Source organism: Lepisosteus platostomus, chromosome 14 (genome assembly GCF_059453375.1).
Source record: "Lepisosteus platostomus isolate fLepPlt1 chromosome 14, fLepPlt1.hap1, whole genome shotgun sequence".
NCBI lineage: Eukaryota > Metazoa > Chordata > Actinopteri > Semionotiformes > Lepisosteidae > Lepisosteus > Lepisosteus platostomus.
Genome location: NC_142624.1, coordinates 4,863,683 through 4,889,351, shown reverse-complemented (window position 1 = coordinate 4,889,351; position 25,669 = coordinate 4,863,683). Strand labels below are relative to the sequence as shown.

The window sequence follows — 25,669 nt, the reverse complement described above, 5'->3', positions numbered from 1 at the left end:
ATCTTGCTTAAAGCATTCAGCAGCAAAGTCATTTCCCCCCTTATAAATGATTACTGTTTAATTGTTGCAAAGTTGCGCTCAACTGAGACAATTTCAGTTGTATTTTTTTCTCTGGATGATTTTTTTCTGATCCTTTTGTCCATTTATTGTGTTGACTTGACCCTTATGACATCTGCATGATTTTCCCATGCCCACCCTTTTCTGTCCTTTCGACTTATTAATGGACAGCATCATAAAGCATTGGCAGACAGTCCCTGCACTTTTGAAGAGCTACATTGATCATTTAATGTTGGGCTGCTGTTGCCCTAGTAGTCAAAATGACTATATTTTCTCGCTTGACCTTAGATCATTGTTCTTCTAGTTGGAAGTATAAAAATATTAACCAAGCAGATTTAGGAAGTGGAAAATGGTTGCCTAGGCTTCACCAGAGGTTAGGCAAAGGACGCTCTTTCCACTCTCAAGCTGCACAGAAAAGAGTGCTGGTAATAGTCCGCTAAGAGTCGGCGCTCTGTCTCCCCCTAGTGGTGGCCATCTACGACTACACGAAGGACAAGGAGGACGAGCTGTCCTTCCAGGAGGGCGCCATCATCTACGTGATCAAGAAAAACGATGACGGCTGGTACGAAGGCGTCATGAACGGCACGACCGGCCTGTTCCCTGGGAACTACGTGGAGTCCATCATGCACTACGCCGAATGATCCCTGTCCCCGGCCTCTGTAGACCATTGCTTTGGACTGGAGGAAGGGGGGTGGGGGGAGGGGAGGGGGGCGGTCCGCGTGAGTGAGTGGGGAAGGGAAGGGGGGCAGCAGTGGGATTTTTTGGGAGTGGTCAAAGACATTGGGCGGATTCTTAGCGTTGCAGGAATCTTGAGGCAACGAGGCATTATACAGATATGAAGGAAGCGATCCGTCATCAAACCACTGTCTTTCCTTTATTATGCAGAGAAATAGAGTGAAGTGACACGTGCTGTTTAAGCACAAATCTCGCAAGCCGACGTGAAGGCCACCGGGGGTATTGATCAGTTTTTATTTTTTCGTCAAATAAAACCTGAAAGGTTAAAAGTTACGTTTGCACACGTAGGGGTTGACCAGTGGTTCTGACTGCGTTAAACATGGGACAGCTAATAACAGATGCACACCTGTATGTTAAGAAATTGCACCGAAATTCTTGCACCTAATGCAAGAAATTGTATAGGGCTAATAAAGTGATGTTATGTTATGTTATGTTAAAAGGGAATTGGATTTGACTATTCTGATTTTTATTCTAATTCTAGAATCAGCACTCCTCATATTCATCAACCATAATTCAGGGAGGGGAAAGGGATGTCCAGAAGCACACTTTTTCTCTTTTTCTTCCTTCTCAAGCTTTATTGGATTCTGATGATGCCACCATTAAAACGTGGGGTGGTCCAGATCCAGCATACCCAGTAAGAGGTTGCTGCGATCCAGTATGATTGGAAAACTTTGTAACCCATTTTGGGCACTGATTCCCAACTCTGGTCATGAAGGAGCACTGTCTCTTCTAAATTGTGCAGATGAGTTCTTCAACACAGGCCAATTGATTTTAGTTTTCTATTGAAGCCATGTTTGTAAGTCTGACATGGGATTTGTAATTGTCAGCAACACTGCTTCACGCTCTGTGTAACACAACTGCCCTCATTTAAGTGTGCTGCCTGAAATGGAACCAGTTGGGCGTCTGCAAAATTGAAATTGTGTGCATCTCTGACAGTGTCACTGCTACTACTGTGGGCATGTGTGATAGTGTCACTCCCACCTGTCTGTTTGGTATCCATTGATCAGCTTGCAAGAGGTGTTTAATAAGAAATAACAGCAAGCAAATTGCAGAACGTCTGTGCTGAAGCTGTTGCATCCTGTGTTCTTGAAGGGTGTTCTTGACACTCAGGAATGATCATATAGAAACAAGATAAACATTGAAACAAGCAAATAGATCACTTAAGTCATCAATTGGCACTCAAGATGGAATGAGATCCAGCAATCACAGTGTTCCTTCAGGACCAAGGTTGGGGACCACTGGTTTAGAGAATGTTTTAAGTTGTTTTTTTCCTGGTTATTTTCATTTGTAATGTCCACATTGAAAGGCAGAGATTCAGGTGTTAAAGACAAAATAAAATACTTCTGCTTCAAGCCCTTTGCTTTGTGATCAGTCAGTTTGGCCGGTTGGCCAAATTGATCGGCCACATTCCAGCTGTCATTTAAGGATTTTTAATGTGATGTATTGACGGTTTGCAACGGCCACATGAATTTGTTCTCCCGGTTCTTGAGTAAAGTGGTTGGTCTTGTAAGTGACAGCTCTGGACATTCACTGATCTGCTGCAGGGGGTCGAAAAGACGCCAAAAGCTGAACAGGACCTCGTTTCTCAGGCCCCTGTGAGACAAAGCATGTGTGAGATTGTACTCCTTTCCTAAACTTTCAGCAATGTCTCCACCTGCTTAGATGTAAAGTGCTTTGGAGGCTAAAATAAACAGACTCTAGAACAGAAGAAATATTGTACACTGACAAAAGGAGTTATAACTGAGTCTTAAAATGTCAGTGACATTAAGGTCAATCTGTAGCTGACACAGCAGTGTTTTTTTTGCAGTAGCCCAACTGAATTCGTCGCCGCCATTGAAGCAGGGGAAAGTGTTTTAGCTTTCCTACTGATTCCCTGTGATTGTACTCCAGACTCAGTGACACACTGGTCTTTCTAATGCTCTCTGAATACTCTGTTGCAGTAAGAGATCTGTTTCACCAGCCAGGCTCTCCTACTGCTTACTTTACAAATCTAACATTGGTCAACCTCTACAGTCATGCAGTACTAATTGTGTAGATAACCTCATTGAGTTTGATGCTTTTTGTATAATTTTATATTTCTTTTTGAATTGATCAAATCTGTTGTGTAGTGGATCTAACCTAGAAGCCCTATCAATTTGGTAATGTTGTGTATGTAGTGCTCAATTAGACTGCATGCTCTAATAAAGCAAACTTTAAATTATTTACATTTCACCCCATTTTTATGTTGTTTTTTTTTTTTAGTTGTTGTCATACAAGAAGCTGTAGTGGCCAGTGGAAAAATGCTCCCAGTATATCAGTGAAGTCTTTCTGTTCAACTGGAGGAAAGGATTCTAGTGCCATATATTTTCTTTTTGACTCGGGTTGGACTCAGCTTAATGCTTTCAAAGGGAGCTCTGGGATTCTCGCTGGTCTTGTACTCTAACTCGAGCAAAGGAACGTATTCCTGCACATTAATGGGTACTAAAAACCAATTAAAAAGGGCCGTGGATCACAGATGGATCCCAAGATGCACAAGTGATATGTACAGGATGAGGATGGTGTAAATCAGTCGTGATTACACCAAATATTACCTTTATTGTTGAAAATAGCATATGTGTCGAATTGGCCTGTCGCAGGATTTTGACATTTCAACTTGTGTGATGTGCTTTATCAGTGCCTCCCCCAGTTTCCAACAACTCAGTAGCATACTAAACGAGAGACCTTAAGGGTGTGCATACTGTGTTCTGTATCTGTATCACTTACTATTTACCCATTTTAAAATGCAGGTCTAAAAATAATTCTGTTGGCTGCTTTTGTCTTTCCATTGCTGGATTGAATTAACTCCATTGATTTGTGCTCTTCAATCAGCCATTCCTGTTAATTAATGGTCTCAGTAAATTAACTGATCACCAGTTAATAGAACAAAATAGATGCTTGGATGAAGATTTCCTAGATGACAGAATGGGAATCTGATTACCTCTATTCTCAGGTTTCACTTTTTTGTTGATCCCTTGAATGATCTGATTTGTTAAGGAGCTCTGCAGTGATTAAACACATCACACAAATATATCACGAATCCTGTAGGAAAATTCTAAAATGTTTTTTTTTTTTCTAGCAAGTGAAAGCGTTTGCCTTTTGAATTTGAAGTGGTTTCCAGGTTTTTCTTTGCAATAGTAGTAGGACTGGGAGGAATGTTACGGGAATCTAAAGACTTTTATTTTCTATTTTTCGGTACTGAAAGCACAGAACATTTTGTAGCACGGAATGCTTAAAAAAACGGCTATTTCTGTTTAGCGTAAGAAAATTGACTTTTGAAAAGACACCAATGACATTAATAAGTGGGTAAATCTAAAATTACAATGGGTTGTAAATGACTTTAAAGGTAAGAACTATCTATTTTCGATAGGATCTGAGAAATTGGGAAGTCTGCTTCAGAAGTATGGTATTAAAAATTTGGGCAATGCTGTATCCTGGATGTGGAGGTGCAATATTCATCTATGTATCAAATCTTTTTTTGAGAGTGGGTCTGTACTTGTGACTCTTGCATGTAGTTATCTGTGTTAATGCACCTAATAATTTCTTAGCTGCAGCAGATTATTAAAACATCTTTTATGGATCAAATCTACCTGGGTGAGCATCAGTTTGCCTCATAACACAGTAACCATTGCTGCCACCAACTGTTAATACATGCCTGATTTATTAACGGCATGAGGGGATTATTTATTAAGGCAAAAAATAATAATTTCAGAGAAATTCTGGATCTAGTACTGCAGTTCTCGTTTTTATGCGTTTGTAAAAATTTGGCCACCTAATATATTGCTGAACCGGAGGCTGTCGTTTTGCGAGTTTATTTCTGATGATCCTAATTTAATGAGGTAAATGCTGTGTCTGCCGCTAAGATGCTTAAACAAAAGCTTATGCTTGTGAATAGTGCAAAACAAAATCCGAAAGTGAAATTCCAGAATTCTGTCTGTGGTGAGTAGGTCAGTATGAGAGAGAATGTTCTGTTTAGAGATTGCCAGCTTTTGGTCCTAAGCCCATGATGATGTTAAGCCTAAACATTATAAGACGGGGAGGAGATAAATATTTGTTCAATGAAGTCCCTCAGAAGGCCTGTGTTGGAATGTTTTATCTATCAAAGCAGGGTTGTTGGAGTTAATTAATACTGTATATGCCAATTGTCTTTCTATTTGTTTTCCATTTGCTGTCACACATGTCTTAAGCTCCCAATGGCCCTTTGCACACCTTGTCTGTGGGGCCAGCAGGGGGCACTCACCCTGCAGTCCATGTGGGTCCTAATGCCTAATAGTGACGGGGACACTCGACTGTAAACAGGCGCCGTCCTTCGGATGAGACATAAAAACCAAGGTTTTGACTCTCTGTGATCATTAAAAATCCCAGGGTGTTTCTCGAAAAGAGTAGGAGTGTAATCCTGGCGTCCTGGCCAAATTTCCCAATTGCCCTTATCAATCATGGCCTCCTAATAATCCCCATCTATGAATCGGCTTCATCACTCTGCTCTCCTCCCCACTGAGAGCTGGTGTGTGGTCAGCGTTCTGGCGCACTATGGCTGCTGTCGCATCATCCAGGTGGGGGCTGCACACTGGTGGTGGTGGAGGGGAGTCCCCATTACCTGTAAAGTGCTTTGATTAATTATAATTATTGTCCTGATAATCTTATTACTGTATTAATTGTGATGCTACCTTTTGTGTTTGTGTATTTGTTTTAGTTTCAAGCCAATGACAAATTATAGGCAGTCAAGGGTTTGCATCTTACTTGAAACAAGCCCCTCACTATAGTGAGAGGTCTTCTTTCAAACACTAAATCCAACCAATGGATCAGCACCCTTTTCCTGTGATCACATTATCCACCTTGCGTTTGGTGCGATTTAAAAAGACGAAACTTCTTTTTTAAGGAAGTTTTTTCAAAGTTTAAGAAGTTCTTTAAAAAAAAAATTATGGATTTTTTTTTTAAATGGGAAATTCCCTCTTTTGAGTTTGTTGAGCTCCAAAACAGTTATCTGTGTCTCCCTCATGTCCTCACTTCATTGCTTCAAAACGCGCCTCTAAACAAGGATAACTGGGTCATCAGAAATAAATGCTAAAGAACCTCTTGCTTACATTCTGTAGATGACATTTCCAGAGAAAGCTTGACAGCCCAGAAGAATCTGTCTAAAATGCATCCGATGTTATCACTCCCAAAAGGTTCTGTAAAACATAAGATGCCTTCTTCCTAAATAAGTGCAGCACAAAAGCTTAATTATGAAACCAGTGATTGTGGGTGAAACACGAGGCACAACTTGAGCATAATACATGGTCCTTGTTGGACCAATTCTGTCAGGGTTCTCCCTAAACAATAGAGCAGTGGGACACCTTCCAAATCTGCACTGGAATAAGAATTTGTTCAATTTCAATCGTTTAATGCCGTGTAAAATCCGCCTGCATGAAATGAAATGGATATCAGCCAGAGCGCATTCAGTCTTACTTTCGTAACTGAAATGACCATGATATTGAAAATGCTACAGTGCCGAAACCATCACCTTAGTGCTGCGATGCTATTGCAGGTCTCTGGGGAGACCCCTGAATTTTGGGCATCTACTGTAATGTTCCCAGTACAGTTGTGACAAAGATGGACTGACGAAACTCGCCTACCATATCATTTTTTGTTATGCAGCAACAAAAGTGGTCTTAACTAACGGAGTTAATGAACAGACATGCCCTTTATTTAAAATATCCGCTAACTGAGAATCAGCTAAAGGCAAGGAACATCAGGTGTATTTGAATTCTGCTGTTTTGGGAAATCTGTTTATTGGTAGTTTAATAACATGTTGGTATAGGATACAAGACATTGTGCAGCATTTGCATATTGTACATGCATTGCCAATCCCTTTAAAATAAATCCTAATTAACTAAAAGCAACAGAGTTTTGTAATCAATTGCTTTCGGCAAAGTGAAATCCTTGATCAAATTGTCTCAAATTGTCCTCGGCTATAAGTGAATGCTTTCATGTTGACTAAGGAAAAGAGACGGGAGAAGGGCAAGATATATGACTGGGTGATCTGCTTATGGCACTTGATTACTACATGGGCCATAATAACTTAAGTACAGTGCATGACACATACTAAACAAATTATTAGGAACGTCCGTCAACACATGGTCTCTGAACAGCAAAAACAGAATAAACAGGTCATACCAACTTCCACAAATCATTTTGAACATTTGCTATCTACTTTTATATTGAAGACCTCAGTGGTTTCTCAGCTTGCAGAAGTGGCTTGTGGCTCCTGTCCCTGCATTGAGTGAAATAACAGGCAGGCATGCTCTTTATACCTGGTCACCCTGGCTGGTTCATTGTGCATGACAGAGAAGAGTTTGCGCCATCTTGGAAGAGCTTCAAGGTATCCATGAAGTCTTAGGAGGCCTGGCCAAGAATTGCCACCCTGCTCCTTGGTGGGATCCAATCAGATTGATCCTCTGCCTTGGGAGTCGTGGCGACAGTCGCCTAGTAACGCCACCCAGGCTTGAACACCTGGTTTCTAGGCCGCAGAGCTCCAACAGGCATTGGAAACATCTACAACCTGGTACCATCTCATTCTTCTGGCAGGATCACCAAATGCAAAGGTTGTTTGGAAGGTGCTTGAATGTATTGGACCAAGTAAAGCTTAGTTTCATGCTGAAAAGTTAAAAAAACATCTCGGCTGTGAAGTCACACGACATTTGAAGACGTCTCCACAGTCTAAACATTTTTTTTTCTGTGAAGACATCATTGATATTTACTCAACATTTTACAGTTATCTGGATTAGGGGTAACTAGAGAATTGTGGTTTTCGTATTGGACTACTGTTGTGGGCTAAAGGACACTGCAGACCTCAAATTACAGTTTTGACTAACCTTGTTGTATACCATGTTGAGCAAGCAAAACCAACCTGATGAACAAAATTACATTTATGTTGCTGTTATGTAAATATGCAGCATGTTATTACCAAGATGTTTATTAGAACTAATCAATAAAAAAACACTCACATCTCTTGATGTTAAAGTGAGGAGGCGTATTATTAGAGTTGATAAAAGTTTAAAGGAATTTCTGCAAAATATCTGTTTTCTCCTGCTCTCTGAATCTAGCCTGTTCAAGGTTTGGTTTCAATATTATATTGCAGAGAAGCTGTAAAAAGACATTTTGAAGGAGCCATAGCTCATATCTCCATTATAATTTTTGCAAATCAGACCGTACATTGTGTTTGCTCAAATCTAAATGTAATCTTAAGATCTTAATTTTGAAAGATGAGGTTATGTTTATTTAATGAACTGGAGAGAGCACAGATTTTCTAGTTGTAGCTTGAGGGAGAGAGCCCTCATTACAGAGTCCTGATACATGGCCCACTTTCTCTCCTGACCACGATTCCGTGCTTGGTTGGACAGCCTGCATGGTTGACGTTTAATTACAGTATGTCTCCCTTGGTTACAAACATTGCAAAGCCTAATTAAAGTTTCAGGTCTAACAAGGTGATTGACTTGCATTGCATCTCTGGAAATTTTTTACTGGGTATAACGTATAACAAAGAGCAGTTGGAAAGAAACAAGAATAACCACGTTGGATATTGTTCATGCATAAACTGTGGTGCATTGGTTTCCTGGTCTAACCTGCTGTTGTGCATGGAAAGTGTTTGATTAAAGACTGAATTCCTCACCAAGGAGTTACGACAGATCTGCACATTCACAAAAAAGGAGAGAGTGCACAGTCCAGTTTGTATGAGTAAATGATATTTTTAAAGAAAAAAGAATAATTATCTCAGTAGGGCAGATTTGACATGATTAGATATTCTGAATTTTGGTACTGGTGATGAAGATAGGAAGAACAACATCAAGATGTAATTTTACCGATTCTAAATTCCCAATTTCCGGTGGAAATGGAAAGCCCAACAAAGATAATTACCAAGCGTCAAAAAAGTACCTTGTCACTTTAATTATGAATGTGACCTTTTAGAAAAAACAGTTAACAGATTTTGGATATTGCCTTTAGCTGTAAGCTTTATTGCTTATTTTTGATTAACTGATTTTTAATTAGCTGACCATTGTACAGCTGAATGACACGGATTGATGCTTAAGCACTAAATCAGCTCATTAGTGCACGGTGGAGAACAGGCGATGAGGTGATTTAACCTGTTGAATGTCACACCTGAAAATCACAAAAGAAAAAAAAAAATGTCCCACTTATCAAGGGATAAGTGCTTGCATTTGGACTCTCCAGCAGTGCAGAATGAGAAAACTAAATACTTAACAGTATCAAACATGTCCTTTTTAGTGATGCATCAATGTTTTGTGCAGAGCCGTGCGTGACCAATATGCTGAACGCTTTCACTAATAGTTGTGTGCAACAGATCAATCAATGCAGAGGTCTAAGTGTGAAGATCTAGGCAGGGGTGTCTAATCACAGAGAGGTGATGGATGGCATCCTGATTGCACGGCGCCAAATTAATCAAGTTCTTGGACCTCCTTTTCTGTCCCGCCTGCAGGTTCATCCTGATGAGACGACATTTCAGCAGGAGGAAGCGCATCTGCATGCTGCTCTTGTAACTGCTACATGAAACGAGAAAGCGAGCTGGCCTGTGGACAAGCTCTCCAGGCTTGACCCCAATGAGCATGTTGTGTGATAAGCTTGTGAGATGTGTGGCTCAGATGATGACAGGCTCAGATACCAGAGAACAGACACGTGCTTTAACCAGGCAGCACAAGAACCTCACAAGATAGCACCTGTGGCCTTCTGTAAAGCATGAGTCATAGACGTACAGCTGTCTTTACTTCCACTGGTGACACACACACACACAATTGGTTTGTGATATTGTACCCTTTGTTGGGGACAAATGTCAAGCAACATATCCTTACGTACTGTATGTCATATTTGCTCAATGAAATGCCAGTAATTATAATGAATAACCTTATATAAAACAAAATAATAAACGTTTTCTATTAACTATAACTTTGAAGCAGTAATGAACATTTGATGCATATGAATATGAGTGTTTTCATAGTGCATGGTTTTTAGGACCTTACTGTTCTGTTTCTACAGTGGTTTGAAGGCTTTGTTTAAAATGTAGAACCTTTTCTCGACCTAGTATTCTTAACTGAAAATACAAACCGATCCATACAAAATCCATTCTCGTTAATATAATAATTTCAGAAGGCATTGTGAGTGGGGGAAAGACTGTGTGGGAGTTGCAGGCTTTACAAAATATGAATCCATACTAGATTTACAGATGCAAAGTGGATTTCTGTTCAGATGATTAGACATCTTTCATTAAATCTATATGTTTTTCTTTTTGCTTAGTGTTTGTGTATACAGTACATGCAGACTATACACAGCAGTTAACAGAAACCCTAATTTAGTGCCTCACACCTGTTTATTTTTTTAGCTTCGCAAACCACTGTCTCAGTGTGTAGGGTTAGTATTCCATTTTTAGTACCAGTATGCTGGTGAACTGTCCAGTGGTGTCTGGGACTGCATCCATTCTAGGTACAGAGTCTGACTGAGGGTTGTTCCAGGAAATGGGGTTACTGGGATCTATGTACTCAGAGGGTTCATATCAGGTGAGTGGCCTGGTCATGGCTAAGCTGTGACCCTCTTTGCTGTGGTGTACAATTCTTGTTGCTGGAACTAGAATTTTAATTCCACATAAGCTTTTTCCCGTAGGAAGTTATTCATTTAAATTATCTGACCTTTACAAGAGTCAAAGTTCAAAATTACTGAATATAACGTAGAGTGGCATAAGCAAAAAAGATGTTCCAAATACACCCTCTCCCATCTACCTTAACATGTTTTAAACAGATATAATTGACAAGAAAGGGGAGCTGCCAGGGCCATTTTAATTATCAGTCATACAGTCACAAGAATGCCTCTGAACTGTTACGTCTGGATCAGATCATTGTTAATTGCACTCCTTTGCGTTTGTACACCGTTAAAAGTGTGAATGGAATCGGCATTTATGCTGTATAATGAGTTTTACTCTGTTGGCACATGCTGGATCGATTACTGCATGTTACAAAACCGCGCAGAAATTAACCTTTGAAAATACACTGCCAGCTTCTCTAATGCAGTCTCTCAGCAGGGAGCTGCCTGGATTGAAAACTAAGAAAAAGGCAACTAACCCATTTTAACAAGTGCTTTATGTCTTTGATAATGTGTTTAAATTAGAGATTATCGTAATATAAGGCACCCCTGAATACAATGCAAAGACATATACCACACAGAAGGACAGGCTCTGAACAGACTGTCTGAATTTCTGTTTTTGTTCAGTCTTTGTTCAGTTGTCCAAAAAACAAGTGGGCAGGAAATTATTCTAACTCCTGTCGCTTTCATGAGGCAAAGATGGATGGCGATAGAATTGCTTTTCCCATCAAAACATCTGTGATGAAAACATAGGCATTTTTATATTAATATATTTTTGTAATATTTAGGTTCCACTTGTGCAGGTTTTCTCTGTAAAACTAGCATTTGTGGAATGGATTAAAGCAAATTAATTGTACCGTACCGTAATAAATTATTTTTATTTTAAACATTAATTCCATCAAACTGGTTGCTGAAATCCTGATCTAACAGATTTTCTCTCCCCGTTCCTTGACTGTTTCAGTATGTAAGAGAAGAAATTGTTACGGAAAATGTTGAAAACAGAGAGGTCACAGTGAGGTTTCCAAAGCTTAAAGAACTGTTTGCTTCCTGATCGATAATGTTTGTGTAGAGATGGCAAGTTGGAGACAGAACAGTAACAGGAGGTCATGGGTAACAGCACTGGTGACATTCCCGATAGAAAACCATCTGGGAGCCAGAGGGAAAATATTTAAGGAAGACAAAGCCCTGTTTCGAGTTTCCATTATCCCTCAAGCATGAAAGCAACTTGCCTTTTCCTGGTTGGGCTCCACTTTCTTCGCGGCTCTGGTGAGTTCAATAACATACACTCTAACATCTGCTTATATCAGTACATACTGTACAATTTAAATGTTCAGGGGACCCCAGACTAAAATCTGCAGCTACAGTAATGTCTAGAAGTTTCTGTTGAATGCTTCATTTCTTCAATAATGATGCTATCTGGCGAAATATTTATTCAGAACTCGAGATTATTTTATTGATACTGTAACTTGAATCAAGCAATTAGCTTTTAAATCATTCATGGAAATAAAACGTGTCAAATATAGAGAGTTTTCGCAAATACATCAGTTAATTGATAATTTATCCTGCAGAGTTTGAGATCTGTGTCACAAATACGGTAACTTGTGTCAGGAGTTCAGAAGACCTGGTTATGAAATTCATGAAAAAAGACCAGACAACTATTTAATTCCTTAAGTTTTCCAGCTTGTATTTTCCTGGTATTTGCTACACTGGCCCTATGTCATCTTATGACATGGTCATAGTTACTTGTTGATTTATTCTCAGTTCTTGTGCCTTTTTTTTAGCCTTTTGGATGTAGATTTTCTTTACTTTTTCACCTTTCAAGCACCAGCTCTGCCCACCTTCACTCTTGCTTAGCTACAGAAGCCTTAGAAATTCTGAGGAGAAATACGTTTCAGAAGGCAGCTTTTACGCCAACTTACAAATGTGCACAAATGAGGTTTTGCCGGGAAAGATAAAGAAACTGTGCTGATTGAAAAAGGGGGACAGGTCGACAAAGAGTCTATAAAAAAGACTGTAGCCGTGATGCCAGAAAGTTTTAATACTGACAGAGCAATTATCAGACACTGATAAGTCCTGATAAACCTTTAAAAAGGGAGAACAGACATTTTCTGTGCGTCACAGAGGGACAAATGTAAAAATCCTTTAGGATTTGCAGTGCATGCCAATGGGAATAGAGCACTGGAGATTGATATGGTTGATGGAGCTGAAAGTGGAACAAATAAAGCAGAAACATTGAGATGCTGCTGAGCTGCCCCAGCTATTTATAGCGCCAGTGCAGCACATTGATTCAGAACACTTTCATACAGTATGCGAACGTCTGTAGCAGAAAGAACCCTCTTTTTCATTTTCCTTGTTTTAATGCAGTATCTGAGTGAAAGCAGTCGGAAGGAAGGTTTTCTGTGTCATTCAACAAATCCTCCCCCTGTCTGGGTATGAGCATGTATGCGATGCAACCTCAAGCTGCACCCTCAAGTCCTCCTGATGCCAAAAGGGGAAACCTGTGATTTCATAGGAGCACCGTTGCGTTTTGTTTCCCACGTCCTGTTACCTGCCTTGTGACTCTTCCAGGTCTCCCTGTCTTTCCTCTGGACCAGCCGCTCGCTGAACATGCCCTTAATGCCTCCATTGCTCATGTGAACGCGCAGTCTAGGGGCCCCAACCTGTACGGAATAACGAGGAGCTTCATAAGGAACGTAAGTGTCGCCCATTCTCATTTTAGCGTCACCTCGCCTCTCCGGCTGGGTCACAACAGCTTGCCGCCTCACTGCCAGACCTGCCAGCTCACCTCACAATGTTGCCCTTGGTCAACACTTTGCCCTGCTGTTGGTTCTCTTCTGGCACGCCGGGTCCTGCTCTTGAGAAGACAAACATGAGGCGTCGGTCTGTTCTGCGACGAGCGACCTTTGTTCTTTACATTACATTCCAGCTGTAAGGCCGTGGAGCTCTGAACCAGCTCCTCAAATGAAATGAATTGCAGAACAGCAGCATAGTAGGAACATAAGAAAGGTTGCTAACAAGGCTAGTTGGTCCATCTAATAATAATACTTTATTTTATATAGTGCCTTTAAAGGTGGCTTCTCAAAGCGCTTTACAGGATGACAACAACAATAAATAAAAAGAATAGACAAGATAAAACATAATTACAATATATAGAGGAGACCGTGGATGGTGGTACTAAGTATAGTAGGAGCAGAGGGGTAAAGAATGGAACCAGTTAAGTAAAGGCTCTTCTAAAGAAGGTTTTGAGTCTGGATTTGAAGGAGTTTGGAGAAGGTGACTCTCTGATATCCTTGGGGAGAGACTTCCAGAGCTTTTGGGCATAACAGGAGAAGGCCCTGTCACCCATAGAGTGTAGACGGGCTTGGGGGACAGTTAGGAGACCAAAATTAGAAAAGCGGAGGTTGTGAGGTGGGGAGTAGGGCAATAATAGTTCAGACAAGTACTGAGGTGCCAAGCCATGCAGAGCCTTGTTCTTGTTCATTTATTACTTAAGTTAATCTAAAACGTCATCCAGGATGCTGCTTGAAGGAACTCTAAATTCTGGCCTCAACCATGTAGCATTTGCACTTTGTTACATTGTGTATCAAATTTCTGTACTTGTGTGTATACAAAGTATCTTCCCTAATATTCTCAGCACTTATCAAACACTCAATGATAGTTTCTTTTTTTTCCCTTTTGAGTACTCAAGAGTTTTGAGGACTGACTTGAGTGAAACATTTCATTAAATGTCAAGTGAGTAATGTTCCTTGAGAGACCCAGTGTTCATTTCTGGTATTCTGAAATGTCACTCTTCACTGGTTGCAAAGAAATTGACGGGAGACGACAGTACTGCTCTACCGTGAGCAGCTCCACTTCCTGTTTTTATATTATTAAAGTTTTAAATTGCACTTTAAAAACTAGAGGTAAAAGGTATCCAAGCAAAAAAATGTCTGAACAATTATTTGGGACATATGAACCGTAAGGCAAAGAGACCAACATGAATTGACAACATCTTCTGTTTTTCCCAAATTGAAGTGTTCAGTCTGGCCCCACAAACTTCCCACAATCCACCATATTCAATCCCAGATCCCACTGTTTCGCTGTCATCAGGATCAATTGCCTATCTTCACCATGTTACAGGGCATGCTTCACCTTTGGCTACTGCCATCCATATTTTACTTAACTTTATTTAGGACTAAACAGAAAAAAAAAACTGACTTAAGTATAATATTTTCCATACCATTCTTTCTGGGTAGTGTTATGCCCAAAGCGCTCAGTTGCCACTATCTGAATCACTTCTTCTGACCTCTTACCAAGCTATAACATCCTTTTAGCAATATGATGGAAACAAATGAACACAATATTCTAAATAAGATTTTACTAAAGTGTTTTACAGCTTGAGCAATATTTGCCTCGATTTAAATGTACTTTTTGCTCTATGTACCCAAGCATGCTGTTTTTGTTTTTGTTTTTTTTTACTGGTTCCCCTCTTAGTCTTGTACAGAGAATCTACACAAACAACCAGGTCCCTTTCATGTGTAGCTTCTCTGGGCTCAGAATCACCCTTGTGATAGTCATGTGAATTTCTACTTCCCGTCTGGATAACTTCTGTGCATCCATTTTCTCTCCAGTTCAGGGTCACAGGGGAGCCGGAGCCTATCATGACAAGCAGGGGGCACAGGGCAGGAAACACCCTGGACGGGACACCAGTCCATCACAGGGGGCCTCTTTGGACTTGTTAATATTAGATTTAATGTCTGCCCAGTCCACGATCTTGCCCTCCGTTTCTGTTTTAAACACCTGTCCCACCAATTTGACAATAATCAGCAAATTGATCAAATTAGAATTGTTGGAACAGATCAGGAGAGCCACAGGCCTGAAATGAATCCCTGTGCTACACCACATTTATACCCTCCGGTGTGATGCAAAAAAAATAGCTTATTTGTTCACTTCCTAATCCATATGGTCAAAGAATGAAACCACCCACATCACAAAAACACAGCCTGTTTGCCTCCAAAACAGCAGGTGAACATTTACGTTTAGAAAATGTAAGTTTCAGAACTGAAATTCTCTGCCAGTCTTCAAAAGGTGACACAGTGCAGGAGATTTGATTAGCTCCCTAACAGCTAATTCATTTGTGTCTGGAGGTCAGGGTGGAATAGCACAAAGAAAAATACGTTTCTGTCTGCAGAAATGAATATAATAACGAGCCAACTGCTTCCTTTCCTTTGAGGTAATGGACATGTTACGACTTTTACCTAGACAGCATATCAGTTTTGAAAATTGCGATGTGTCAGACTTCATAAAAGTACCGATGTCTTTGCTCTTTAAATCCTGAATATCTCTTTAACATGTACAGTATTTATTAACTATATAGCATACGCGCCCTCTTGTGGTGATACCTGAGTAACTTCTATGCGGGTCTGACACCAGGCTGATGCCGTTTTCTTGCTTTCAGTATTAACTTCTTTACAGATCAAAGGTGTTCCAGAATATTTCTTTTTTTAGCCTGTTCTCCAAAACCTTTTTGCCTTGTAGATGTTGAAAACAAATATGTAGAATAATACAAATGGAGTAGATTTGACTTGATTAAGAACAGTTACAGTGCTAGCGAGACGAGGCCATCTAGCCCAACAATGTGTAAGTGGTTAATTGCTCCAAAGATCTAATTCAGCTGTTTCTTGAGAGAAAGCGAGGGGATTGGTCTCAGCCACATGGCTTGGCGGATTTGTTACATACTGCCGCAGATATTCACTTCTCCGTCTCGGCGTAATTCTTCTCCGACGACAAACTGCTAGTTATGTGCCCGCAGACGCCCTGCTACGATGTGAGTTAACAATGAACGTATTACAACAAGAAATATTTATGCGATGCAATGGTGTCACGCCCGGAGTGTAACCTGCCCAGGTGTTGTGCAGAATAAAAAAAAATGTACGTGCTAAATTAGTATCACGTACATACAGATACATAGCAGTAATTTCGACAGAGCATAAATGTAACAAGCAGATTAAATTAAGTTGTTTTACGCTGAACTTGAACTCTAAAGTTCCATTCCAGTGGCAATTTACAGGATGACGCAGTGATAATACTGGCTCAGGGGTTAGGTGAAGGCGTCTGTCATAATAATGCTGATTTTACCATGGGCTTGAAACAGCAGGAGCAAATTTTAATTGAAGAAGTATTGTACTGCTTGCTTAAAAGGAAGGGATATTAGAACATATCAAAGTGATCTACGATTTGAAGAAAGTGACTAGAGGTTTCTAGTCTTCTTGCAGAGCGGTTGTGAAATATAGGCACCGGTGGAGTTTTTTTTTAAAAATTCAAGGCTGGCATATGCAGAGCACATGGATCCAAAAGAAAAAGGTGATTGCAAACATCTCTATTTTATGACATAGGCCACGAGGCTGTAGGAAAAAGAATATTACCTTACAAATCAGATTGTCCTTTTTGAGATGACATTCCATCGTGTCTTAAGGCTACTTCAGTGATGACACAATGTGATCGAAAAATGTTTTACCACATGCATTCTGATCATGAATAGACATGATTCCCGTCATTTTTTCCCTAAGATGTGTCTGGAGAAACATCGTTCTCTGGTGCATCTAAAATATTAAATTTAATTTTAAATGCAGAATCTGAATTAGATGTACTGTACATGTAGGTGCGTGATTAACATTTATAACATTTTAACTGGGAACGTTTTGTATGTGGTCTGCAATTTCTTTTAGCAAAACCTTCCTTCTGTTCACTTAATCCAGTGTGCCATATTTAGTTCTGATCAATCAAGCAGGTTTTGAAATGTTTCTTTGCGAGCAATTTGGCCATTTTCAACCTTTATAATAATGCCCAATCAAGGTGGTTGTTCACCTTTCCAAGGGCATATTTCAGGAAATGGATGCCTGCTCAAGACTAGATTAATCAGTAAGCAATGAAAACTACCAAGACTGATTCTGTCTGCTCTGAGACCGTGAATCTTGTTGTGGCTTGAAAGCAGAAAATTTGGGAGTTTATCAGTGACCATGATAGTGATGGAATTTGTAAATAGTGTATATAAAACCAGAATCCATGTTTTTCAAAAACAAAAAGGAAAAATGTTTAATCCAGTATATTTTGTCTTTCCTTTAAGCCCTGATCCAAGAGTATTTAGAGCCATTGAGTATGTGCAGCTAGAGAAAAGTGCAACAGACTTTGTATTTTTGTAACTTTGTAACACTGTTGTTGCACTTTTTATGGCTTTCAGTGTATGTTTAGTATTCTAGTTATTAAAGAACATCACACAGGGTTACAGATCTCAGTAACCAATGGTCTGGCCAGCCAAATATGGCTGCTCAGACTGACCAGTTCTTCAACCTAAAAGGTTCTCCACACTGCCTTTTAGTGCTGCTGTCCAGTTGCTGCACATTGCAGTCATTAAGCTAACTTTCGGGGGTCTTTTGGAATACTTTTGGATAATATAAGACTTGAATTGTAGATGGCATTACTACACCTCTTACTGCCGATATTAATTTTTTCTCCCGGCTGATCTTATCTCTTCCCCTCGTTCCTTGTCTTTCAGGTTATCCCAACAGGGCAGGATTCTTACAACATGATTCTCAACTTTGGCATCCAAGAGACCATTTGTCCACAAAACTCTGGGAAAGATCCAGATGAATGCGATTTTAAAACTGGTCATTTTGTGGTAAGCGCACAACCCAATTTGAATGGCAATTTGAAGGAGCTTGAACTTTTTTGCAAGAAAGAGTGGGATAAAAAAGTCAGGGGTGCAAAGTTGATGAGACTTATTCACAAAGAGTTACTGCTGTAATAAATGCAAAAGGTGCTTCCACAGAGTATTAGTTGGGGGGTGCACACTTATACAACCAGGGTGTTTTAGGTTTTTTCATTTAAATTATTTTTCCTAATTTTTTTTTCTCTTGAATTTTGTTGGTTGCTTAATTATTAATAATTGCTTACACTTATATAGTGCTTTTCTGGACACTCCACTCAAAGTGCTTTACAGGTAATGGGGACTCCTCTCCACCACCACCAGTGTGCAGCCCCACCTGGATGATGCGACAGCAGCCATAGTGCGCCAGACCGCTCACCACACATCAGCTATCAGTGGGGAGGAAAGCAGAGAGTAATTAAGCCAATTCATAAATGGGGATTATTAGGAGACCATGATTGGTCAGGGCCAATGGGAAATTTGGCCAGGACGTTGGGGTTACAACCCTACTCTTTTTGGAGAAACGCTCTGGGATCTTTAATGACCTCAAAGTCAGGATCTCTGTTTTACATCTCATCTGAAGGACGGTGCTTTTTACAGTATGGTGTCCCCCTTTAGGACTTTAGGGGCTTTAGGACTCCCTGCTGGCCCCACTTACACCTCTTCCAGCAGCAGCCTTAGTTTTTCCCAGGAGGTCTCCCATCCAGGTACTAACCAGGCTCACATCTGACATGATTTATCTTGATTTCTGGCTTTACATCACAAAAACCTGCAATTTCAATAAGGGTGTGTACACTTTTTATATCCACTGTATACAGTAAAGATATAGTGAAGGCTGCTAAACTGTCTGTCTTTGTGCCTTATTGTTTATAACAGTATGTCTGGGTGAGTTACCTTGCAAGACATGACTGGGTAGCTCAAAGAAGAGTAGGTTTGATCTTATCCTGAGAATATACAAATCTCTACTGACAGCTGAAGTACACATAGCAACTAAAAGGGTGGATGGTGATAAAATTGGCCCCACTATGCAAATTCAGTCAGGCTATCCTTCTTTGATTTGAATTCCACTTCACAACACATCACTTAATATGAGAGCTGTCGATAAGGGAAAACCACAAGTTGCCGAATCTGTATAGGAAAAAAGAATGTCTTTGAGTACAAAACATCCCAAATGCAAGATCTCTTTGCATTTTGATTGATGGTTGAAATAGAGAACATTATTGTATGTATTTTCAGCATATCTCCAGAATTTACCTTATTCATATGTGTGAAATGATAGTGGAGAGTATTTTAATTACTCTGCTGTGTGATTATTTTTTCCCAGAGGACTGTCTGGCTTTCAGGAATTCCAAGTCACTGCACTTACAATCAAGTACACTAAAGACACAATATAAGCTGATCATATCGCTTACAGTCTTTTTTCAGTCCTTGTCAGTTGGCTTGATTGCTGTTTCAAAAGGAGAATGTGCTCAATAAACATGCACACAAACATCCAGATGGTCATTATCTCTTAAATATACAGAACCAATCTAAATAATGGTTACAAGTAAATGTACAGGGTTCTTTTTGCAAATAACTATTGAATAAAACCATAGTTCTATTCTCTTTACAAATAGGTTGTATTTAGGGTCTATTTCAATCTTTTAGAGACGATTCTTGCGCTTTGAAAGCTGCTAGGTTGCAGAACTAATGTTTAATTTCTTTCTGCTCTCCTCTTCAAAAACCCAATTCAAGACGCAACGTTGGAACTTCATGAGAGCAGCTAACCTTTATTCCATATGCACAAAAGGGATAATATTAGAAGTAGACAAGCAGGTGCCAAGTGTTGTGTTATCGTGAGAGCTGCAGTAACTGGGATTCATTCATACACAGGCGTCATCCTCCTGTTCAAGTCGGGTACAGTTTTCTGGGGATCGCATCCAAGGTCTGTCTGTGCAGTGTGACAGCTCTACCAGCTCCAGTTCCGAATCGGACAGCAGTGAAGAGGTGAGCGTCTGCACAGGCATGTTGTTACTCTGCTTGAGGCAGTTTCTCTTCATGTGACCTCACAACCTTATATACATCCCAATAGCTCTTATTGGCAATTAAGCTAATGGGCAAGCTGAGACTAATGGGCCTTTTAGTGTGACAAAAGTTAAGCATCTTGAAATGTTTCCAGCACACTCTGTGGGGGAAAAAATAACAGCAGGGGTTTATCTTGTACTCTGGTCTCCAAGATATGAGAAAGAAATTGCTGCTCTGAGAAGAGCGATCACATACCCTCCTGTGCTCAAAGTCCAGTGTCCTATACTGACAGGCTAAAAGAACTGAATACTTTCAGTCTTGAATAGAGAAGACTACATGGGGATCATGTTATCAAATGCATTGACAAAGTCCACCCAATGGACTAGAATCAACAGTGAGACACAAACTAGAGGACGCAAGTGGAAGCTATGGGGGAATGATAAAATGGAGACTGTTTTTACACAAAGAGTTGTAGGAGAATGGAACAAGCAACCAGCTGCCCAGTCATGTTAATATCCTGGGTTCCTTCAAAAAATGACTTGAATGATATCCTTGCCTCAGTTAACTACTGGAAAAATAAACGAGGATGGGCCATGGTTACAGTGGTTTGCACTTCTGCCTTACAGCGCTGGGGCCCTTGGCTCAATTTCAGACTTGGGGTGCTGTCTGTGTGGAGTTTGTATGTTCTCCCCGTGTTCATATGGGTTTCCTCCCACAGTCCAAAGACATACTGGAAGGTTAATTGGCTTCTGGGAACACTGGCCCCGGTGTGAATGTGCTTGCCTCGAAATGGACTAGGGTCCTGTCTGGGGTGTATCCTGCTTTGCGCCCATTGCTTTCTGGCACAGGTTCTGGTTAGAAAATGGATGGAAAAATAAACAAGTTATTGTTCATTTTTGCTGCACAGTTATTCCAAATGACCTCTTCTGATCTGATTTTTAACTTGTCTTATGGTCTTAAGCAAGGGGTGACAAGTGCTTAACTAAGAGGAAACTGTTACCTCCTTTCTCATGTTTAAGGGAATGACGGTTCATCTTTGTCCAACCTTGGTGCACTCTCAATACACACTCAAACTTTATGCAGTGACTTTTAGGAAGGAGTTTTGTTTATGAAAACTGTTTTTTTTTTTTGCCTGAAGAGCTCATGTAGTGAGACTGGATCAGTCTGCTATAGAGGCTTGTACTGTAGCTCTGAAGCCAATGACCCACATGAGCCAGATGATGTATCCCAAAAGAGACTTCTTTGTTTCTGGATTGATGTAACATTAATGCATCTGTCCTCCATTACTAAGCTTTAGACAGTCAGACAGTGGCCTCTAGTGATCATCTGCTTGTAAGAGCAACCTGTCAGAAAGTTCAATCTTCTACCACTGTCATTCTGCCTCAATGACACCTTGGTGCAGTACAGTAAAGTTGTACTACAAGGTAGTGCACAGCAGTGGGTCTCCATGGGTAACCTGGGTTTTTCTAGAGATTTCATTTCTAACACTGGCTCATGTGTCCTAAGTCATATATACACACACACACACCTCTGCAGCTCATTGCAGCCAGAAAATGCAAGTTCCTAACATCATTCCAATGCATCAAGATTAAAAGTTGAATACAAGGGTAAAAAAAAAAAAAGCTGTGTAACTATCCAGACCTCCTGCATTCAGGGATGGAAAAAAATAGTTTCTGGAAATAAGAACAATTTCAGAAGCACTGAAAGTACTGCAGCAGGATAGGCTGAGCATTCTTTGCATTTCTTTTGCTGCTGGGCATGTAAATTGTTTCTGGTATTAATTGTTTTGAAAACAAAAAAACGTTCTCCAGCTTTTACCAAGTTTCCACTGGCGTCCTGTCCACTTGCTGAAGCGTTCTTTTGAAGAAAACAGTCGCAGCAACCCACCTTCAGTCATTCACTTGAAACTGCCGAAAAGGCTGCTCTTGGCAGAAAGGACGCCCTGGAAATGAAACTGGGGGCAGGCATGTATAACTGATGGAACGTTTTTCATTTACAGATGGTGTATGTGTTTATGCAGCCCAATGGAAGAAATCCAGCTGGAGGTAGTAAAACCAACTTTATTGGCAGATGGGGGAAAAAATTGCGAGCCCATGAACAAACGTTTTCATAGTTCTGATGATACAAATATTTGTATAACACTATAAAAATTAGGAATGTATAGTATCTTAAGTCACTTTAGATTTTGCAATCTTTGTACTTTTGCCTCTAGTGTTCATAAGCCAAGTCTCTGTATAGTCAGTACATGAGTTTGTAAAGCACATTTAAAAGCAGTATTCTTAAGAAAACATTTGAAATTGTAACTTTATGGTTGTATTTTCTGCTTCGTTTGCAAATTTACATTTGCAACACAGAATACTTGCAGTAAGCAAATGTTCTGCAGTGCAAGCTGCGTTTTTATTTTCCTTAATTCTTCTCATCTTCATGGTGGTACTACACTTCAATAATGCAGTTACTGTAAGTCTTACCCCCTGGGGCAAGTCTTCTGGATAACAATGAACTCAGTCATTGCAGTAGTCCCTTCAGGCAGCTCTGTTTCACAGATTAAAGTCTGGGAAACATTTTTATGATGTAAACCTTAGACTGTTTCTTTGAAATTTAATGTTAAAAGATGAGAATGTACATTACATACTGGGTAATTATGTCCCTGCTCAGTTAACTGTGTCTTACTTATTTTTTATTTAGTAATGTAGTAACATTTCATTTCAGGTCCCACTTATTACTGAAAAGCTTTCCATGTGCTGGTCACTCATAAAAATATTTTAAAATGAAATCTAAATGTGTAACTTTGATAATTATATTCTTTTTATTTGTTGTAAATGAGCTGTACAAGCCGATATATGTGCAAATGTGTCTCCTAGACTAAAACTTGGATTATTTTCACTTTAGGTCCCGATCCAATTGTTTCTCCAAACCCCACCCAAGACGACACGGTGACAACGCATGTACAGAGTGGACAGAGGAACGAGTCCAGTATTTACCTCACTAACCTCCTAGAGTAATGAACATGGGGACATCCTGTAAGTTGAATATTTTTTAAGTCCGAATAAAGAGTGTTAAAATTCATCTTGGTGAATTTTCAACAACTGGAAAAGCAATGAGCCAATGGCCCTTTTTCTAACCATGTTCACAATTCACTTCCGATAAAGGTTTATTTGGGCCAATGAAAGACCTGGTTTTGGTCATTAAGAAAGAAACTGGTATGATTATTTCACTCTATATATACACACTTGTGCATTTTGCACATATTTTATTGTTTTACAGTGACTATTAGCATATTTTGCACACACCTTTTATTTTTGTATAACTGAAGTTATTTTAATTTTAGTCTATTCTGATGTCTGTCTTGCTTGGCTTGGGCTGGGCTGCTGAAACACCTCAATTTCCCTTCGGGATCACTAAAGTTTTATCTATCAGGTGCAGACATGCTGACCCACCAGAAATAGCTGTAAACCACCTTGCCTTACACCAGCATTCTATGTGTATGTTGCTGTGTAATAGGGGAAACCCCTCCATGATTTTAATGAAGATTCATCCATTTTCTAACCAGTTCTGCCAGTTCAGGATTGCAGGGGAGCCAGAGGAAATCAGTCCTTGGGAAACCTGCAACAGCTCAGGCTCTTTTGTTATTCTTTCAGAAACACTGGAAAATACTAGCAGTCCTTCAGCAATAGCATCTTTGTCATTTCACAACAACCCTCTGAAGTCGGCTTATGCAAATGAAGCTCATAACAGAAGCTTGGAGGAAGGACAAGCCCCAGTTCCTGACCAGCGAGAGCTCTGCAGCATAAAAACAGATCTCCAGCCCCGTTTTATTCAGCGGTTGTTGCATTAACAACTCCACTGCCAAAGCAGTGTCCCTGTCCCTTGTCCACCAACTATGTGAATACATCAATAAAGATGGCTTCCAGTATCTCACTGAGGCTTGTCTGTATCTTCTGAACAATGCCCAATTATCACCTAGGTATAATCGATTTCTACGTGCTGTTTACAGAAGTACTAAGCCACAGAAAAAAAATCAACTACTCTGTAAAGGACAGATTTTAATTAAACTCCAGTGTTTTTTTAAAAACACTTACATGGGTCTAAACCACCTTTCTTACATCATAGCTTTAAGAATTACACATATTCCATTTTCAGATTATCTTACACTGGAGCCTAACCATTTTAAGGCGAAAGACCATAAAATAAAAATAAAACGGGCATAAAATTCTGTGTAAATGAACAATTTGACTTTTTTAAACTGTGAAGGGCTTAAAAGAGATAAACAATTGACATCCTGATTGTAATTAAATTAATGTATTCGCATGCCGGTCCTCACCCCTGTGCAAATGGGTTTTGACAAGTAAATGTATTATCTGTGGCTATTCGCAGAGGATTAGCTGTTGAACTTGGGAACTTATTACTGAAGCCTTAAAAACAAGCATGGAAACAAGCAGGCAGCGAGGGCTTTAAAAGACTTGTACAATGAGTCTGGGGCTTGCCTGGCTCTGTACAGAATATGGGGAAAGAAGGCAAATAAAAAAAACCTGTAACATTTAAAAGTTGCTTGGGTGTGGTCTTTTTCTCAAAAAGTACACTACAAATTAAATGGAACAAAACCAGGCTAGAAATGCCTGCGCTTCCTTCAGGGACAACTGGTCTTACATGTAACATGCCAGGCAATTGCCTCCAACACAAATTAAATACAGCATCGATCATCTGGCCTACAAATGCACTTAGCCCCTAGTATATTTGCACAGTGCTTTGCCCTGCATTGTGTTTTTAAAAAAAAGGCTTCAGTCCCACTACCAGCATAAATCAATGCTTTTACAAGAGTCACTTTGTGAACAAATGTGGCTGGACTACATTTTAATCAGCTTCCAATTCAGGGCTGAAAGGTATCAAATCATCAGAGGAACGGCCATTTTAAGATATACAGGCTCTAAAGATTAAGCTTCTCCGTCATTATGAGTAAATGTGTGAAGCTAGTTTTTCTTGAATTGTACACAAACGATCTAAATAGGAGCAACTTCCTTAGACTTTTGCTTGGGCTGCGGCAAAGATCACAATGTCCTTATTAGAACATGTAAATGCCCTGTACCGAAATATGAGCATGAACAACAAATTTAAACCTCACTGCTAAATTGTCCAGAAAAACACATCACACTGTATCACTACCTATAGAATTGGACAGGAACAAAATTCGTGGTATATTGTAGGTAGTAGTGATCTGATACATTGCCATCCATTCATGAATAAAAAAAAAATTGGAGTGCCATCTGTATTACTTTCTTTGCAACGCAGCCCTTAATGGGAATCAGCATTTCTTTAAAAGAGCAAAGCTGGAACTAAACTGTAAGAGCACTGTAACCTCCTAGGACTGGAGCTAATTACTATCATTCTATACACTCTCCATCTAGGGCTCATAACCTTTTTTTTTGCAGAAAGGGCATTTATACTTACACCTAATACCTTAACATTTCTAAGGCTTTTCCAAAGCAGACTGACAGATGGATAGCTGTAATGCACAGTGCAATCATCAATCCACAGAATCTCATGTTCCCC

General features: G+C 39.9%; 1 protein-coding gene across 13 annotated transcripts in view; it reads left to right on the top strand.

The window, feature by feature from the left end:
* Positions 1-24,666, top strand: part of LOC148648765 (abl interactor 2) — a 104,318-nt gene extending 79,652 nt beyond the window's left edge. For all 13 annotated transcript variants that reach the window (XM_088606659.1, XM_088606658.1, XM_088606661.1 and 10 more), the window contains 7 exons: positions 523-11,700; positions 13,003-13,127; positions 17,969-18,091; positions 19,991-20,104; positions 22,122-22,167; positions 23,012-23,142; positions 23,761-24,666. In XM_088606659.1, the coding sequence (XP_088462785.1) occupies positions 523-698 (176 nt within the window). In that variant the 3' untranslated portion in view covers positions 699-11,700; positions 13,003-13,127; positions 17,969-18,091; ... (2 more) ...; positions 23,012-23,142; positions 23,761-24,666. The remainder of the gene's footprint in view (positions 1-522; positions 11,701-13,002; positions 13,128-17,968; positions 18,092-19,990; positions 20,105-22,121; positions 22,168-23,011; positions 23,143-23,760) is intronic.
* The last annotated feature ends 1,003 nt before the right edge of the window (positions 24,667-25,669 follow it).